The sequence below is a fragment of the Chlamydotis macqueenii genome, chromosome 25 (assembly GCF_036417535.1).
Source record: "Chlamydotis macqueenii isolate bChlMac1 chromosome 25, bChlMac1.mat, whole genome shotgun sequence".
Taxonomy (NCBI): domain Eukaryota; kingdom Metazoa; phylum Chordata; class Aves; order Otidiformes; family Otididae; genus Chlamydotis; species Chlamydotis macqueenii.
Genome location: NC_141580.1, coordinates 4,413,215 through 4,431,214, shown reverse-complemented (window position 1 = coordinate 4,431,214; position 18,000 = coordinate 4,413,215). Strand labels below are relative to the sequence as shown.

The following is an 18,000-nucleotide window of genomic DNA, read 5'->3' as shown; positions in this document are numbered from 1 at the left end:
GCTCCGATAAGGGGGGTGGCCCACACAAGGCAGGCAGCGGCGTGGGGCAGGTGCAGGCAGCACGGGGCGCTGGTTTGCGCCCAGCAAACCGCAGCTCTGGCGTCAGGGCCAGCGTTTCGCTGACGGGGGGGCCCAGTTCTCAGAGCGGGTTCAGGCGAGGGCCGCAAGCAGACAGCTGAACTCACAGCCCGAGACCACGCCGCTTCAGAGCCTTTATTCTGGAGAAAGTTAAAGCCTGTAGATACAGCAATAAAATATACAAAAAAATAAAATTTTTTTACAGTATTGAATGCTGCCCAGGGCTACAGCGACTGCAGCTGGAGTCAGCTACACCCAACCATAGGGACCATCAAGGGGCACGGCCCTCGTCCCCTCCGAGCACTTCCCAACTTCCAAGGGTCTTCCTGTCCCCAGGAGCAGCCTCGGCCCCGGTCTCCTGGCCAGCCCAGACCCCACAGCCCTCTCTCCCCGCCCCTGAGGATCCCAGCCCCTGCCCTGCCCTCTGGCACCCCGCGCGCAGGCTGCGATGTCGACAGCGCTGAGGGGGCTGCGGGGACAGCTCGCGGCCTTTGCTGGGCAGAAGAGCCAGAGCCACAGACCAGGTCCACCCTGTGCCACAGCAGCGTCACTGGTACGGGTGATGGAGGGTTTCCCTCCACCCAGGGCCAAACCAAGACACAGCAGAGATCTGTAACGTCCCGGGCTGCTGTTCAGCAAGACACTTCTCCACTGATGTTACCTGCAGCCCTGGCCTGAAGGACTGAGCCTGGCTGAGCGGGCTTCCCGCTGCCTCTCCCTCCTCTTCCTTGCTCGCTGGTGTCTGCATGGAAAGGGCAGGAGGGCTCTCCCCAGTTTTGGTAGATACAGAACCACAACCATCGGTCAAACACAGCTTCCACCTTTCCTTGACCCCCACGACCAAGGAACCCTGCCCCCTGCAAAATCCACGCCTCTCTTGAGCACAGACAGCAGCAGATTCCTCTCCCCACACAAATCCTGCTCCCTTCAACTCCTGCCACCTCCTACCTCAACAGCAACAGCCAACCTCCAACAGAAATGCCACACGAAGCCCCTGAGAAGCTGCAAACCTGCTGCCTGGGACATCACAAGCCATACCGAGAGAAAAGGGCCCGGCCAGGCCGAGCCACCCACTGCAGGCAACGTCGGATCCAGCAGCCTCCCGTCCTCGCCCGGGGTCCAAGGGTCTAACTGTGCGCCAGGAGGGAAGAGCCACGGTGGGGACCGCCTCTCTGGTTATACCCAGGTCCAGAACAGACCCAAGCCGCAGACGCCGCATGCTCACAAGCATGCACTGGTGTTGGGACACATCACTGCCCTGCCTCAGGGCGGGCTTTGCACTGCAGGGAAACCAGTCATCCCAGCACGAGCCTTGGGGCTGCTGGAGCCGGCCGGATCTCAGCACCCGCAGCAGGAAGCCGGTGGCAAGCGGAGGCAGCCACCGAAACTCCCTGCTCCCAGCAAAGCCCAGCAGGAGCATTGCCCTCATAGGGCAGGAGCGCCTGGGCCCATCCATCTCGCAGCTCCGAGCTGCTGGCTGGTCCTCCTGGCCAAAAATGGGACCAACGGTGCGGAGAGGAGACCTCTCCGCTCTGGGAGCTCCGGGAGGGCTGCTGGGACCCTCGGCGCATCAGCTAACCAGGAGGCCAGGGCCAGCTGATCCCCTCTCAGGTGCCCAGAGGTGAATCCAGGCTTTGAAGACCTTTGAGGGCTTTTGGAATCTGGCAGTCAGGAAAACAGCTTTTAACAGCAGACAGCACGACTGGGGCTGCAGAAGCATTTGTAAAAACTGAGGCTGCGATCGGAGGCTAATAGGCACTTGAATGAGCAAAATAATAATAAAAAACTGTTACGGAAGGAAATAGAAAAAGGTGCATCCCCCCTCCCCCCAAAGAGACGAACGGCACCACCCTGGAGAGGGGGGTGTTCGTTTGGGTCAAACAAGGAATCGGTGGCAAGGACCTCGGCCCCCAGCTCCTCCCAAGGCCTGGAGCGACTGTGACCAAGCAGGGCAAGACTGGGGGGGCTCTTTGGAGCCCGAGTCCTGGGAGGGCCCCCACGAATGCCGGCGGAGCACCTCACATGGGTGAAGAGGCACACTCTTGGGTCAGCTCCATGTCGAAGGTCAGCGACTCTGCAGGGAGACACAGCCAGAGGTGACAGGGCCCACGTGTGCCTCCAGCCAGGACCCCCTCAGGTGCCACCACCCCCCAGACTCACCAAACTGCCCTCCTGCGTTGGCCTCTGCGCCCTCACTGTTGTTGCCAAACTGCATGAGCGAGTCCAGGGTGCGCGGGGACATGGGCAGGTCGATGGTGTTGCTGAAGGAGGTGCTGTCCAAGGCAGGAAGGGAAAAAACACAGAAACCTCCGGAGTGAGGGCCTGACCAGAGCTCTCTGAAGCCCCCTCTCCCCCACGACGGGGCCCAGGGCAGGGCACAGCCCGTCCCAAGAGCTCTCCAGAGGAATGGGGCCCCAGGAGGGGAAGAGCAGCCCTGCGGTCAGGGCTGCAAGCCGGAGCCTGGCTCAGCCCCCACGGTCTCCCCCTGCCCAGGGTGGGAGCCTCACGGCACTCGAGCAGAGTCCGAGCAGCGGTGGAAAGGAAACTCTGCTCAGGTGAGGCTGAGCGCACACACACCCCCACCACGCTCAGAGACACCAGGAACACTTACGGAGTGACGCAGATGAACTTGGTTTTCAGATACGGAGCAGCACCTGCAGAGGAGCGAGCAGCCTGGTCACCAGCCACCGGAGAAGGGACCCTGCTCTCCTTCCCCTCCGGAGCTCAGACCTGCAGACAGCACCCACCCTCCCGGCTGCCATCGCAGGGACCCCAGCACTCATCCCACACTGTGGCTACGCCCCCTGAGGACCAGCACAGGATCCCGGCTGGTGACAGCTCTTCCACCAGCACTGTCCCTGGAGCCACCCTGGAACGCAGAAAGTCAACGACTACCTGAGTCAGTAGCTTCAGAGTGCTCCTGGCTCTCGGAGCGGCAGTACTTCCCAAACGCCTCCTCCTTGGGGATGTCTGGGTACAGGTACACCAGAGGGGACACCAGGATGTTGGTGGCGTCCATGATTTTGTAGCCCATGATGATCTCCGCAAACGACATGTTGTTCAGCTGCTGCTTGGTGTAAGGCTCCACGGACTGGATCTGGGTCTTTCCTGTACAAGGAGACTTTTGACACAAGGCAAGGCACCCGCGTTCCTCCGGCAAAGGCAGGGCCTTCCTCAAACACCACAGGAGCCGCGGGGACAGGATCGGCCTGGGGGCTGTGCTCAGCCTCACGAGGCACCCAGCAGACCACAGGGCAGGATGGGGACCTGCCAGGTGGTTTCAGTGCCACATGGGCAAGCACATGGACAGAGGCACCCAGGATGGAGAGACCAGCAAAGGGCACCCAGGCCCACGGACTTAACCTGGTGAGAGGGCTTGTGGGGAGAAGGACAAAGGCCTCATCAGGGAACACTGTACGGTTCAAGCCCTGTTTGGAGCCAGGAATGCCGCCTGAGCAAGGCACCGCACCCAGGCAGCGAGAGGAAGAGCAACGTACCGCTGATGTCCTTCTCCACCCACGTGAAGGTGATGCCGCCTTCCTTGCTGCTCTCGCTGAATCGCAGCAGGAAGGTTCCCGGAGGCTTGGTGCTCAGGATGGCTCGCTCCCGCTCCTTGCTGATGAACCCCATGATGTACCTGGGCATCAGAAAGCAAGAAGATCAAGGACAGGTTAGGATACCATACAGCTATTCCAGGATGTGAACCCTGCCAGCTCTCTGCACAGCAGCAGGACCTGGCCCAGCCCCCGGCAGAGCCGCTGACATTTTAAGGATTCCCAGATGGGTTTTCACTCTGAACCCACCAACAGCGCCCCGGACAGAAAAAGGATCCTGGGAGAGCCCACCTGCACCGAGACAAGGCACCCCACCTCCATTAGAACAGGACTTGTGGAACCCTCAAGGCCCAGCCCAACCAAGGGTCTCCAGACTGACGCTGGCCCAGGCTCACCCTTCATTCCACAGCGCCAGGATGTACTTTTTCACCAAGTCAATTATGTTGTCCAGCCAGACCCAGAAAGAGAAGCCTTTGCCAGCCATATTCTCCTGAGGAAGAGGGCAGAGAGGCTGTGAGCATGGCTGGGAGGAAGAGAACAGCCAAGGGAAGGCGCTCGGAGAAGAGAGGGAGTTATACCTTGCAGAACTTGGCCCAAGTGATCTGGCAGCCAGAGTAATTCACACCTGGCCCTGGGACAGAAGAACAGGCACATCAACATTTAGATCGAGCTGGTATTTCAGAGACACCATTTCCAGGGAGCAACCTGAGGGACAGCAGGGACAGGCCGGACATCCACACCGAGTTACCTAGCAGTTTTTCTGCCAGCGTCGTCAGCTGCTCGATACTGAGGCCACGCTTCGTGGTGGAGGAGAACTGCCAGCTCAGAACCTCTGCCACCTGGTCCCAGGTCCCGATGGGGGGCTTGGTGAAGAAGTTCACGTTCTGCACAAGGGAAGACACAGCCCTGAGCAAGATGTGGGAACAAAAGCAGGGCCTGGTCCAGCCCCAGCCCCGCTGCCAAGTCACAGCTTCCCTCTCCCTGCCTGCAGCAACGCTGCTGCTCTGCCAGCTGCCTCCACAGAGCCGGGCCCTACCTTGGGGTTGTTGGTCAGCATGTTGTACCACAGAATGGAGGCCCAGGCATTGGGCATCTGGCAGATGTTGGAGATGACCACCACAGGCAGAGAGTGGGTCTGCAAAGACAGGACGTGACCACAGGCTGGGACATCTCCCAGGGCTCCTCTGCACCCAGCCCCACGGCAGCAAGATGCAATAACCCACAGCTCACCTCCAGGTCGATCTTCAGCCCCTGGTGATACACTTCTGTCTCAAAGGTGATGAGATGCAGCTCCTCGGTGACTATCAGTGAGGCCTAGGGTGGAAGAGGACACGATAAGCACACAGGAGACACCTGCTCACAGCCTGAACCAGGGCCACCAGGCCCAGTGTTGCTGCTCAGGTCTGAGTGGAGAGGGCTGGTCCTGGTCTAGCAGCCGCCAACCGTCCAGAGGGTGCCTGCAGACACCCTCTCTCGGCGTAGGGCTCTCACTTCCCCTTGTGTCTCAGCTGCTCATCAGGGAGCAGAGCTGCCAGCAAAGGGCTCTCGCAGCCAGGGCCCCCCCAGCACTTACATCACAGTTGGCTCTGCCTCCATTACCGCACCGCTGCTCCCGCAGGGTCTGCAGAGAGAGAAGGAACAGGCTGAAGCAAGACTGCAACAGCACGTAGCCTTAGCAGGAGAAGCCCGAGAGCTCGTTGTACCTACCAGGTGCTTGAACTCTGCTGAGAGGCTACCATTGTTCGACTCCTCCATGTTCATGACCTTGGTGTTTGTCCCCAGGATGTTAAACTTCCGGGACCTCAAAAGAGGAAAGGCACAGTGTGGCTGACAGGGCCCTCTCAGAGGGAACGTGCAGTGGGACATTTGCCAGGATTAAAAGCAGAAGCAAAGAAAAAAAAAAAACAAACCACAAACCCAAAACAAACAAACAAACAAAAAAAACAACACAACCAACCCAGAACAAAGCAAAACTTTGCACTTACCCCCGAAGTGCTGCAACATCCCCAGAGTCCCTAGGAAAGGGGAGAGAGACACTCGGTCAACGGCCACGGCCTTTCCACGCTGGTGTGTGGGGCTGACTGCATCACAACATTGAGTTTCACAAGCCCCCCAAGCCGTCTCCTCACGTGGGAACGAACCCTTGGGACCCAGTGCCACCTCGCACCCTCCCCTTCTACCAGGGGTCACGTTGGCCCTCGGTGCAGGGATGGAGCCAGATCCAACGGCAGCAAGACCAAGTCCCACTCCAGTAACCCCACCCGGTGCTGCCAAGATCAGAGCGCAGAACTCACTTGTCAATGCAGACTTTAATTTTCAGCTGATAGTTCAGCTCTGGAAACTTGACCAATAACCTGCAAAAAGTCAGCAGAGTGTCAGCGTGAACATCCCGCACGCACAAACATCTCCAGTTCAGCGCAGCATCTGGCACGGCCTGCAGGACAGCTGGGCAGGGAGCAGCGCTGGTAAGCAGTACCAGCAAGCAGCACCACAAAGCCCACAGGGACCCAGTTCCCCCAGTATCCCTGAGCCCACCTGCACCCAAGGCCTGTGACAAGTCAGCCCCAACACCCATCCCCAGCACCGACGCTCCCCTGAGCCCCCAAAGGAGGGCCTGTTTTGGCTGCTGACTGCCCACACCAGGCAGGCATCTGCTCTGAACAGACGCTATCCACGCTGCTCTGCGGCCAGATGCTACCACACGCCAAGGGTGCAACGGGGCACAGCTGGGAGATGGTGAAGAAGCTCCAGGCAGAGCCCTGTGTCAGAGCAACCTCCCTCTGTGGAGGCTGGCAGGGAACGCAGGCCAGCTGAGAGGCAGCTGGCCAGGGACGTGCTGATACTTCCTGCCACCCGCCCCCGCGGCGGGATTTACCAGAACCCTGGCTGCCTCCAGGAACGAGGCAGAGCCCCAGCCAGCAGCCGCCATCCCTGCACTGAGTCACGCGGGCGGCACTCCAGCAGGGCCAGCCTGCTGGGATTCATTCCCTCCCAGTACCAGCGCTCCTCACGCAAGCTGGAGGCTGCATCCACACCAGCGTCTCCTTTGGAGAGAGATCCTGCCCGGCTTTCCTCCGCACGGCTGCTTTCCCCTGCCCGTAGCACGGCGGGATCGCAGGAGCCAGCAACTTACCTGACTTTGGTGGTGAACTGCACACCGGTTTTGATGACCAGCGGCCGGTCAGGGTGCATGGGCATGCAGGGCTGCCTCTCCACAACAAAAGCACTGGGGGGGAAGGCGCAAGAAGCGCAGTCAGATCTCAGGCCCAGTCCAGCACGCTCACTGCCCGCCCCTGCACCCAGGGCACTGCCCGCAGCTCCCTCCCAGTCCTCGGCACCTTTTCATCAGGTTCCTGAACAACTCCACAATCCGCTCCTCCAGCATGGGCCGGTGTTGGACAATGGGGTCACCCTTGTAGGACACTTTCTGCTGCAACTCTTCCAACTTCTTGATCTGCTGCCGAGTCTGTAGCTGTGATTCGGCAAGAGAAGTTATCCTAGGGGAGCAGGAAGAACCAGCGTTAGCTCTGGCTGTCGAGCCCTGCGTGGTCCCAGCACGCAGAGCCCTCCTCTTCCCCTGCCTGTGCAAGAGAGGATGCTCTCCATACCAAACCAGCAGAGAGCAGAACATGTCTACGGCTCCCAGCTCAGTGCATTTTTCTAGGCCATGCATTACAAAAGCCACCTGCACACACCCAAGTTCTGCGGAACCACACCGGGACCAGGAACTTCTCACAGCAGCCCTGAAGCCCCGCAGGCCTGAGGCTAACCACTCCAGCACCAGTAGAATCACAGGATGGTTAGGATTAGACGAGCCCTTTCAAGAAAGGCCCTTCAAAGCCCATCCAGTCCAACCCCCCTGCCAGGAGCAGGGACATCTCCAACCAGATCAGGTTGCTCAGAGCCCCGTCCAACCTGGCCTGGAACGTTTCCAGGGATGGGGCATCCACCACCTCTCTGGGCAACCTGTTCCAGTGCTCCACCACCCTCAGTGGAAAATATTTTTTCCTAATATCTAATCTAAATCTACCTCCCTCTATTTTAAAACCACTACCTCTTGTCCTGTCCCAACAGGCCCTGCTGAAGGGTCTGAGTAGTACCCACTATTGAGGATCAGTCTGACTAGTGGACTACATTTATGTGTGCAGGCATCAGAAGCTGTTTTGCGAGGACGTTTCCAGAGGTAAAGAGCTCATTCACACTGCAGGTGTTTGAACGCCACCCCTCTAGGGACTGGTGCAGCCCCCAGCCAGCATTTACCAGTTCTCCAGCCGGTCTAAGCAGATATTTGGTGGGCCACCAATGCAGGCGATCTGCTGCCATCTCTTCCAGTCTGCCAGTTCCTCATCCGCCAGCATCTTCTGCACATACTCCATGGCTGAGAGCAGTCCCGCCAGCTCACTCACGATACCCTGTCAAAGACAAAACCAGAACCTTTAAGAGGCTCTGACTCCTCAGAGATCTGCAAGATTCACAGACGAGGAAAAAGTCACCCAGGGCGGTGTTTCCAGTGCTGCTCTCAGCTCTGGCCATGCAGGAACACCAAACTCATGCTCCAGAAGAAGGGCACCGCTGCACCCCAAGGGGATCTGGGGGCCCAGCTGTACGACGCACCCTTCGCATTTGGTCCAGCGCTGTCAGCATCTGTTCCAGCTGCTGCATCTTCTGCCGGGTCACTGACTGATTGTTTCCATTCAGATCCTGCATATCTGTGCAGAGAGGTGGGAAAGCTTCAGCCAGGCACACGGACTCCTCCTACCCTCCCAAGCATCACACAAGCAAAAGATTTCCACTGCAAAGGAGCAGGCACCCTAGAAAGCCACCAGTAGTCAAGCAGGAGTCTCACACAGCCTCCAAGCACCTTGCTGGCTGCCCTGCCTGCACCGCAGTGCCATCACCTCCACATGCCATTTCTCTGCTCACAGGCAGAGCTCTGGTTCAGCTCTCCTGGAGGCAGCGTCAGTGGCAGAAACAAAATACAAGGTTTCTCCAATCGCCATGCAAATGTCCTAAGCATAAGCCACTCTTCTGGCTTGGAGAGGAGGCACCAGGAGGGCTGGAACATGCCCTCCAGCATCTTTCCTTGCAGGAGCACACTTCGGTTTCCCAGATGCTAACGAGTTTCCATTACCTCCTTGGCTTTTCAAAGTCTTGTAGTTAAAATCAAAGTCATCCTGGAGATTCTCCACCACTTTCATCTTCTGCTCCAGGTCCTGCAAGGCAAGAGAGGTGGATTCACTCAAAGCACTAAATCGTGTCTGTAGGGAAACCAGAAGGTGCCTAAGCAGCACACATACCTGCACCCTCTTCCTCACATCCTGCAGATGCTGCTCCAGCATCTGTTGCTTTTCCGTCACCACAGCTGCTTTCGGATGTGTTGCCTGTCCCCCTTGCTGCAGAGGGGACAAGGAGGGCGTTAGATCAGGGCCATGACCCAGGGATGCTCCTCTCCCCAAAAGCCAGGGTGGCTGGCTGCTCACTTGCAACATTAGCTGCAGGGCTGCACAGTAAGGCGCACGGTGCAGGACCCATCCCACACAAGGGGAGAGACGCATACACAAAGCTACCCCAGGCAGAGAGCATCCAAGCTGCATCCTAGAGGGAAGCAGCTGCTGCCCAGAGAACAGGAGTTATCCGTCCCTGCAGCCAGACCACCCCTCAGCACAAAGCAGTATCAATATTGAAGGAAGCCAGCGGGGAACTTCAGAGTGGAGCTTCCCCACAGCACCGAGTACCTGCACAGCACTGACCTGCGCTGCAGTGGCAGCCGTCTGGAGGAGCCGGGACTCTTCCCACAGGCAGCGAGCCACAATGCGGGCTATTTCCATCGGCTTCTCCAAATATCTGCTCTGTAAAAGGTCCAAGCCCCCGAGGTTAGCAGGTACAACGTAACTCCCAGGACCTCCGTGTCCCGCAGGGCTGTGGGTAGTGAGCAGCGCCAAGGAAGCCCTTCAGCTTCCACAGGCCCCTCCCGCAGCCCCCCACCAAACCAGTGCTTCCCGTCTCACCTGCAGGAACTGCTTGATGCGCCGCAGGTTGTGCTGGTACAAGACGTTGGACTCCTGCAGGAAGCGGCTGTACTGCTGGTCGATCTCCCCCAGCAGGTTGTGGAACACCAGCGTGGCGTGCGACTCCTTGCTGGCGGCGTACGCCCTGCGTGAGGGAGGGCAGAGCGCTGGGTGTCCCGCGCAGGGGAAGGGGCGAGGCAGCGCTGCAGGCAGGGCATCTCTGCTCCTGCTCGTGAGCCCCCACGCAGTCGAACACCCCAGCCATCTTCCTAACCTGGACTGCAACAAGGGCCAGAGCGAGCCTGACTTGCTTCACACTGATAAACCGAGCCCTAACCTGCACCCACAAGGGCAGGGTGTCAGAGAGGGTTTGGACTTGGGCTTAAAGCCTGGCCTTAAGCCAGGCAGACAGTGCACACAAGCACCTCACCAGTCCCACGTGTTCTCTGGATGAGGTCCAGGAACTGGTGCTCTGTGTCAACCTTGTTGCCAACAAAGACCAACACAAGTCAGCCCTGGACGGGGACACCTCTGCTTCGGAGCTCCCCGTTCTCCTGGTCCTGGGGTCTGACACCGCATGCAGAGTCCCACTCCCTTCACACCACAGAAGCCTCAGGGAGAAGGACCAGTCCCACCACGCCAAGAGCCATGGGAAAGTGGCAGAGCTCCTCCAGACGGCCTCGGCGCCTGCTGCCACCCCCGAGGTGAGCGTCCCAAGCAAAGTCCCCACACCAGCTGTTTGCAAGGCCTTACCAGTCCTGGCTCTCAATCCATGGGGCCAGGAACTGCCGGAGCTCCATGGGAAAGCTGTCACTGTAGAGCTGGTGGAGCTGCTCCAGGTACCGCGTGTCGAGCTGCTGCAGCTGGTTCCACTGCGCCATCCTGGCCGGCTCCAGGGACCTGTTGGGACGGACACACGTGCTGCTCAGAGCTGGCAGCCCCCACGCTCCCTCCTGCCAGTTGTTTGGCAGGACCCAGCCACGACCACTGCTCCCTTTCGGAGGGGGCTCCCTGAGCCAGCAGCCATGGGACCAGTTCGAGGAGCTCTGGGACCGGCACCAGTTTGTGCCCCTAGGCTGGGTTCCAGCAAGGCGAGAGCAGCCACCAGCTCTAGCATGGCATGCAACACCGCTAGCACACACAGGTGGGCCTGGGTCAAGGGAAGGCGGAACCGCAGACCGAACGGGCATTGCCAGTGTGGGAATAACGGCACGCACACCGAGAGGGCAACGGGGAAGGAATTGGCTGGGCTGCAAGAGAAAGAGAACCCTTTTCACACTCGTGCCCCTGCACTCGGCTCTGGAGCCCTCGGCAGTGCGGGACGCAGCTTCACTTGCCTGCAGGTTGAGCGGCAAAGCAGCCAGAGCACCAAAAGGCAAGGGCCCAGAAGCACCGCTCCACCCCGAGAGCTCAACTTGAAATCCAGACGAAGATGAGCACAGAAGGCAGCTTCGGCACCAGCTCGGCCTGCCCCTGCCTGGGCAAGCTTCCCGAGAAGAGCAGCGGCGGAAAGGTTTCACTCCAGCCACAAAGCTAAACAAAGCCCAGACTCTGACTCATTCTCCCTTCACCATACGTCATGAAACTAATCCGAAACATGTGAGATCAGAAGAGCAGAGCTCACGCTGGCACCGGCAGCCAGTGGCCATTTGCACCAGATTACAGGAGCGCAGCAGGCTGCTGAACAGAGCCTCGTCCTCTCCCACCCCTGCCGATCCCACAGCCCGCAGACCCCCAGGGCTCGGGGAAGCACAAGCCCGCAGGGCTGGGTGCAGCCTCAAGCAGGTCAGGCCAGATGCAGCGGCTCCTACAAACCCAGACAGGCAGGAAGCCTCGCTTCACACTGCTCCTCTCACTGCAGGGTCAGCCCAGGGTTAAATGTGATGTCCTAACGACATCAAACCCCTCAGACCCACGTTGAGCTGCACAGGAGCTCCCAGAGCACAGCGAACACAGCTTTGGCTCCAGGAGTTGTGCTTCCATCTCTCTGGCTTCAGCCTGGTGTGCACCGAGCTTCCCAGCACGAGAGCATCACGCTTCCCAAGCACCTGCCTCCGGCAAAGCCTTCGCCTAGAGACAGGCACCATCTCCCAAAGCTTTCCTACCTTCCTGCCACAGAAGGAAAGAGGGGTCTTGGGCATGCAGGTCACCAGCAACAGGTACAAAGGTTTAATCTGGTGCCAGTTTCTTGGCCAGAGACGCACATGCCTGCCTCTGCTCCAGGAGGCAGGGAAGGAGCTGCAGAGCTTACGGTAAGTGCAGAAGGCGGAGACTGCCAGGAAACAACAGAAACAAGGAAGGAGCAATTTGCGAGTTAGCGACTCGTGTATCGATGGAAATCGAGCTAACGCTAACGAGGGGACGGCAAGCTGTGCTCAGGAAGTGAAGGCACAGAGCTCTGCTCGACACCAGCTGAAAGTCACTTCCCCACAGAAAGCTGTTTGCTCTTCCCAAAGGTCACCGCAGCGAGCGACGCGCCGGCTGGGGTTTGGGGATGGCCGGGCCGCAGGAGCGGGGCCAGCGCCCGCCGCCAGCCCCAGATCAGGGCACCGCACTCCGTCCCGCGGCAGCTTCTGCTGGAGCCAGCCATCTGGATGGGGCAGCCCCGAGGAGGCGGCGCAGAGGAACCGGCAGTGAAGGTGCCAGGAGGTGCGAAGGTCTGGGAACCGGCTGGCAGTGGGAGGAGTGCTGGGGAGCACAGAGCAGCGCTGGGCAAGCAGAGCTTTGCTCAGCGAGGAGGCAGATGGGAGGAAGGCCGTGCCAGCCCCTGAGGTGGGATTTATCTCCCTCCAGCAAGCGCACTGGGCTCCAGGATGGGATAGAAGCAGGCAAAGACGCAACGACCAGACCCAGGCCCGCAGCGAGAGCGGCTGCTTCACGCAGGAGCCAGGCAGGCTTTCATGAGGCAAGGCAGATATTTATGAAACCTTAATGGCAAGTAAGGCTTCCCTGGGCACACAGCAGCATCAGGGTGGAGTTTTGAACCTTGGCGGGGAGCTGGGTCCTCGTGCAGGTTTCCAGCAGCATAAGAGACGAGCGTAGGCACCCCGCCACTGCCTGCGGCCGCCCACCCACAGCTCCCCACTCACCCAGGAGGGGCTGCGGAGCAGAGCGCTGGGTTTCACTGGCAGCTTCTCCCAGACGGGCCCTGATATCAGATCACCACCACCTGATGCTTTCAGCATCACTGGATGTCATGCTCCTCTGATGTTTGCTGCACCTGACTCATTCCCCATTTTTCTGGAGGCTTTTTGTACAAAGAGAGAAAGGGGGAACATCCTGCTGTGGGCTGAGACACGGGGAGAAGGCAGACACTGGCACCTGACAGGGAGTTAGAGAGGTTTTTAGAACTTCACAGCATCGAACAGCCCCAGAGACAGGAGCAACACCCCCAGGACATGAACCTTGAACAACAACCCTCTGGTGCAATCCTCGGAGAAGACCACGTGAACCAAGCCTGTTTCCACTAGAGCAATAACTGAAAGGGAGGAGGAGACCCTGCCCCACGCAGGAGCCTGTAAACAACAGACATTCCTTCAGCCTCAGAGTGAGAGCTGGCTCGATGTGACAGGGCCACTGTCACCCCAGAGCTTTTGCTTTCTGCAAGCGCAGACCACGAAAGGCTGGGCGGTTCACGGCTGCGTACCGGGCATCGCAAAGCCCCTGTTTCGCAGTGGATCCAGCTCCTCGCTGGCCATTCGCACGGCTGCGGCAGCGTGCGGAGTGCTCCTTCCAGGCAGGCGGTTGTGGTGCGTTCGTGGCCTTTTTAACTCGGTCCTGGAGGCCACTACCAGAGCGTGAACCGTGCAGTGCTGCTTCTGGGGGGAAAACCCCACCAAATACACAGGCCGGGCAAGAGCTGAAAACCTCCAAGCCACCAGATTTCCCTGCCCAGCCAGCGAGCTCAGCCACCTCATTTCCTATCGTACCACCGTGACAGCAGCCCCACGCGTGGGGGGCGCTTCACCAGCCCATCCGGAAATGGCAGCCCTTGCCCCAGCCCGTCTCCTGCCAGAGCAGCATCCCCAGCCCCGAGTCAGGAGCCGAGGACAGCGCTGCTGGCCCGCTGCTGCGGTATCACTGTGGCACGGGAACCAGTTTCCCAGTGCAGAGCAGCTCACGGACAGACTTTCCGCTATCAGGCTGCGGCAGCTGAACCAGATGCTGTTTCACCGGCCCCTTGATCCAAGCAGATCTTCCACAAGAAAGACAAAACCTGGCTATTTCAGGGCAGTACTGGAGCCTCAGTCTGCAGAGCACCGAAAAACCCAAAGGCAAAGCTCCCAGGCTGCCACGCGGCAGCGGCATTTGGACAGGAATCAGCCACTTCTCACTGCTACAAATAGCTGTGGGACGAGCCACCGCGGCAGCCCAGGCTCTGCTCAGGCACGAGATCCTCCCCGCTGCAGCGCATGCTCGGCGGCCGCAGGAAGCTGGTGCCCCAGTAGGGCCCCAGCGCCGTACGCCGTCGTACTGGTCCCTGAAAGACAGAAGTAGCACACAGCCACACACAAGCTGCTCTGCCTCTTCCCACCGCAGGCATCTCCTCCTCGCAAGGCCAACGGCCGAGGAAGCAGAGGAAGTTAGTGCAGAGCACACACACAAGTACAGAAGAACCACGGCAGGCTCAGCCACACAGGAGCGGAGCTGGAGCCGGCAGGAACGTGCCTGGAGCCGGCCCAGGGCAAGACATGGCCTCTGCTCACCCGTCCCAGGGCCTCCGCTGCAGCCAGGTGTCACCTCGAGGGATCTCTCAGCAGAAGCAGGAGATCACGCTGAGTTTTTACAGCCCCCAGCTCAACCGGAGCCTGACCTGGCAAACCCTCCACGTGCCGCCAGAAGAGCGGCGGGCTGGGAAGAGCTTCCAGACGTGGGCTCACGCCGGCAGAAACAGCTCTGTCACAGCGGGTGACAGCAGGGAGCACGGCCCCAGGGAGGAAGCCGCCTGGCCCACCATTGAGTCAGGGGAGGATGCGGGAAGGCAGAACTGGCTGGGAGCAGGAAGCTGTCAGGAAGCAGCCGAAAGCTTTCTCTCCCTCCCGAAGGGCTCAGAGGAGACATTGCCTCCTCCAGTGCAGCACCGAGCTCCTCCAGCAACAAGAGAAAGTCGTCAGGCAGCCTGAAGCACCGACTGTCAGAGGAACAGGGACAGTGACGCTCCGTTAGGGAAGCTCTGATCTAATCAGCCCCAAAACCCCACTCAGGATCCTCTCCAGCCCAGCCCTGCCGCTGGGAAGCCTCCCTCGATGGGGTTTAAAGATCTGAGGGTTAAAGCTTTCCGATTCCGCTGGGCTTGCCCGCCTCTGCGGTTCGCCTCTCCTCTTGTCTCTGGAACAGAGCCAGGGAGCAACCGATGTGGCCAGCACCAGGCATGGCATGATGCAAGCCCAGGGGTAAATACGCTGGCCAGAGCTTGGAGCGAAGCTGGTACAAGTGGTTTGAGAGCTCAAGTTCATCTTTTTTTTTTGTCTCCCCTGCAAGGGCAGAGCACAAGAGCCGGGCCTGAGCCGCGTGGTGCACGCCTCAACAGCTTTATTTGAAAACAAGCTACTGCCCTGGAAGCAATCCCGCAACTCCCTTCCAGTGGCTTTCTAGTTTCTGGGATGCGCCTGGGAACACCCCTCACCTGTGCCCCCAGAACAAGCAGCAACAACTCCCGGCATAACATGTACGAGGGGAGCGACCCAAGAGGGCCCCGAAAGGACCTCGGTGCTCCTCGTCCCCTGCACTGCCACGAGCAGGACAAAGCTCAGCGACGGCAGCACTGCAGACGTCACGTTAACAGAGCTGTCACGGGCGGGACTGTCACAGCCTCATGACAGATGCCACTAACGGCGCCTCACGGGAGCCCCGGCTTTCCAACAACCAGCGCTGCACTGACACCAGGCCGCCCCTGCTTCCACGCAACCGTCAACAGGCTGATGAAAAACTGCTCTGCTACAACAAAGCAGCTAATTCCTCCAGGCAACCACCAGCGCAAGTTATGAAAAGGCCATTAGCAGAACTTGGCTCCGCTCCTCTGGAGCATTTTCAAAGGCAGCCCTGGAGGAGGAAAAACAGAGCAGCGACGCCGAGACTTGAGAAAGGAGAAAAGGGCGACGGCGCGGGGCAGAGGGAGGCTCCGGGCGACCTCAGGGCCACAGCGCTGAGTTCCCTGATCAACCCACACCTCACAGCTGGCTGCTCCTCCTCGCCACTCAGCAGCTCTCTGGGGTCCATCCCAACACGTAACTCCCACCGCAGGAGCTGCGAGTAACGCAGTTGCCACTCCCTTCCCAGAGCAGGGGATGCCCAGCTGCACACCTCTCCCTCCCATTCTCTGCCACCGCAGCTCCAGCGGCTCCGACGGATCCAGAGGAGGCTGAACTCGGCAGCGACAGCGATCACCTTCATGGTGGAAACGGGCTCAGCTGCCCCAATGCGCGCACGCAGGCAGGGCCAGCAGAAGGGGCCTTCTCCGGAGCGGGGGAGCAGGAGCCGGGATTCCCAGCGGTGGGAATATCCGACGGGCAGAGCAGAGGCTGGCGGCGCAGAGCACTCAGGCAGCTGGGCCATACAGCTCCAGCATTCACCTGTGACGCACGACCCGACAGCTCTGCTCCGCACCATTCCACAGCCACCCCGCATCACTCCTGCCGCCAAGGACGGCTACCAAACCAGAGCCCGGTCCAGCCAGCAGAGCCCCAGCAAGGCGCTGCCGAGCGGCTCTGCTCAAGCGGCGGGCAGAACCGCAGCGCAGAGCTCACGGCTCCATCAGAGATGCGAGCCAGGTCCTCAAGCCTTGGTCTGCCCGCGTGCGGGACCCTCAGCCCGGCTTTCAGCCTCGGTTAGGAGCCATTTCGTCAGCGTGAAAATTCCACCACCGGGACAAGAAGCTGCATCCGCATCTGGCCTCAGGCCTCGCTCAGGCAGCCTCAGCTCTGCGGCCCAAGGGCTGTCCTACAGTGAAAGCCCCCAAAGCGCAGGGCCCGCACGAGAGCCCACCATCCCGCCTCACTCAAACCAGACCGGGGGGCAGCTCTTCTAGCCCTGCCCTGCCTGTCCGGATGGTTTTCCCCTCTCCAAAAAGCCCATTTAGGCTTTGAACCCTGTGCTGGGGTTCATGCGGTGCAAACACGCTTCACCAACAGACCCAGTTCCGCACCGGCGCCTGGGGAGCGGGGACCACGGGTGCAGCACGCGACGATGCCAGCGCCTCGACAGCTCAGCGTCCCACCAGCTTCTGGGAGCCACCCCTGCCCCGCACGGGCTTGCTCCGCACCTGCTGGGAACCGTGCGAAGGAAAGAAATCCCATTGGCTGTAAGACCAGAAGATTAGGTTAATTAGCAGCTACCTAATTACGATTCCCCAGGGATACAAGGAGCTGCCTTCACCTGCTGCTGGGCACCCGCTCATGGCAGCCCCAACCTGGGCCTGGCCGCGGGACAGGGAGCGAGGTGCCGCCTCCCAGCAACAGCAAAACCACCGGCTGCCCGGGACACGCCCGGCCCTCCCGGGGAAGACCCCCTACGAGCGGCTGGGGGCCGCCCCCACCGACACCCGGGGGCCGGGGCGCTGGAGGAGCGGCCCCCCCGCCCCGGGGCAGCAGCCGCGCCCACCCCACCCCCGTCCCGGCCCAGCCCCAGCGCCCAGGACAGGACAGCCCCGGGGGGACACCGGCACCCCGGGCCCCGGCCTGCGCACCCGGGGCCCTGACACCCGGCTCCCCGGTGCCAACCGGCCTCCGGGGGCCCAGCACCAACGGGCCCGGGCGCCCGGCGGCCCTGCCCGAGCTCCCCGGGGCCTGGTCCCCACAGCCCCGGCCCCCCTCCCCGCGCTCACCGGCGGTCCCGGGCGGGGCGGGGCAGCGGCTCCCGGTGCCGGCGGCGGTCGCGTCCGGACCGTGCCCGAGTGACGAGAAACCTGCTGCCCGCCCGGCCCCGCCCCGCCCCGCCGCGTCACGCCGAGCGCGGCCCAATGGCGGCGCGGCGCTCCCGCTGCCCCGCGAGGGACGGGCCCCGGCGGCCAATCAGCGCCGCCGCCCAGCGGCTCGTCACGGCTCGCGGCGGGGCGGGGCGGGGTTGGGGGGGCTGCCCCGTGCAGGCTGTTCCCGGACGGCGCCGCCTCCCGCCGCGGGGCGGCGCCCGGGAGGGGGCGGTGCGGCGCGGCGGGAGGGGCGGCGGCTGCCGGGAACGGCCGTGCGGGAAACCCAGCTGAGTTCCGGGCAGCGCCCTGACGTCAGCGCGCGGCCCGCGACCGCCGCCACCGCCTCTTAAAGGAGCCGCGCCGGCTTTGGGCGGGCCGTGTGCTCCGCAGCGACCCCGCGTGGGGGGTGCGTGCCCGGCACTCGCCACCCCACGCCCCGCGCTGGTCCCGCGGC

General features: G+C 61.1%; 1 protein-coding gene across 3 annotated transcripts; it reads right to left on the bottom strand.

Moving 5' to 3' along the window:
• Positions 1–199: 199 nt before the first annotated feature.
• On the bottom strand, positions 200–17,547 carry STAT3 (signal transducer and activator of transcription 3). Of its 3 annotated transcripts, none has more exons than XM_086766504.1 (24): positions 17,463–17,547; positions 10,394–10,540; positions 9,641–9,785; positions 9,383–9,481; positions 8,930–9,025; positions 8,764–8,845; positions 8,247–8,341; positions 7,893–8,044; positions 6,971–7,129; positions 6,766–6,858; positions 5,927–5,986; positions 5,618–5,647; positions 5,340–5,433; positions 5,206–5,253; positions 4,863–4,946; positions 4,669–4,767; positions 4,381–4,516; positions 4,211–4,263; positions 4,028–4,122; positions 3,576–3,715; positions 2,971–3,186; positions 2,690–2,732; positions 2,239–2,351; positions 200–2,152 (listed from the first exon to the last, which is right to left on the bottom strand). In XM_086766504.1, exons 2-24 carry the CDS (start codon positions 10,519–10,521, stop codon positions 2,097–2,099), a joined length of 2,316 nt encoding a protein of 771 aa, XP_086622630.1. In that variant the 5' UTR covers positions 10,522–10,540; positions 17,463–17,547; the 3' UTR covers positions 200–2,096. The 3 variants fall into 3 exon arrangements, with proteins under 3 accessions (XP_086622630.1, XP_086622632.1, XP_086622633.1); XM_086766506.1 differs by having other exon boundaries at positions 2,974–3,186; XM_086766507.1 differs by lacking the exons at positions 200–2,152; positions 2,239–2,351 and having other exon boundaries at positions 2,686–2,732.
• Between the last annotated feature and the right edge of the window lie 453 nt (positions 17,548–18,000).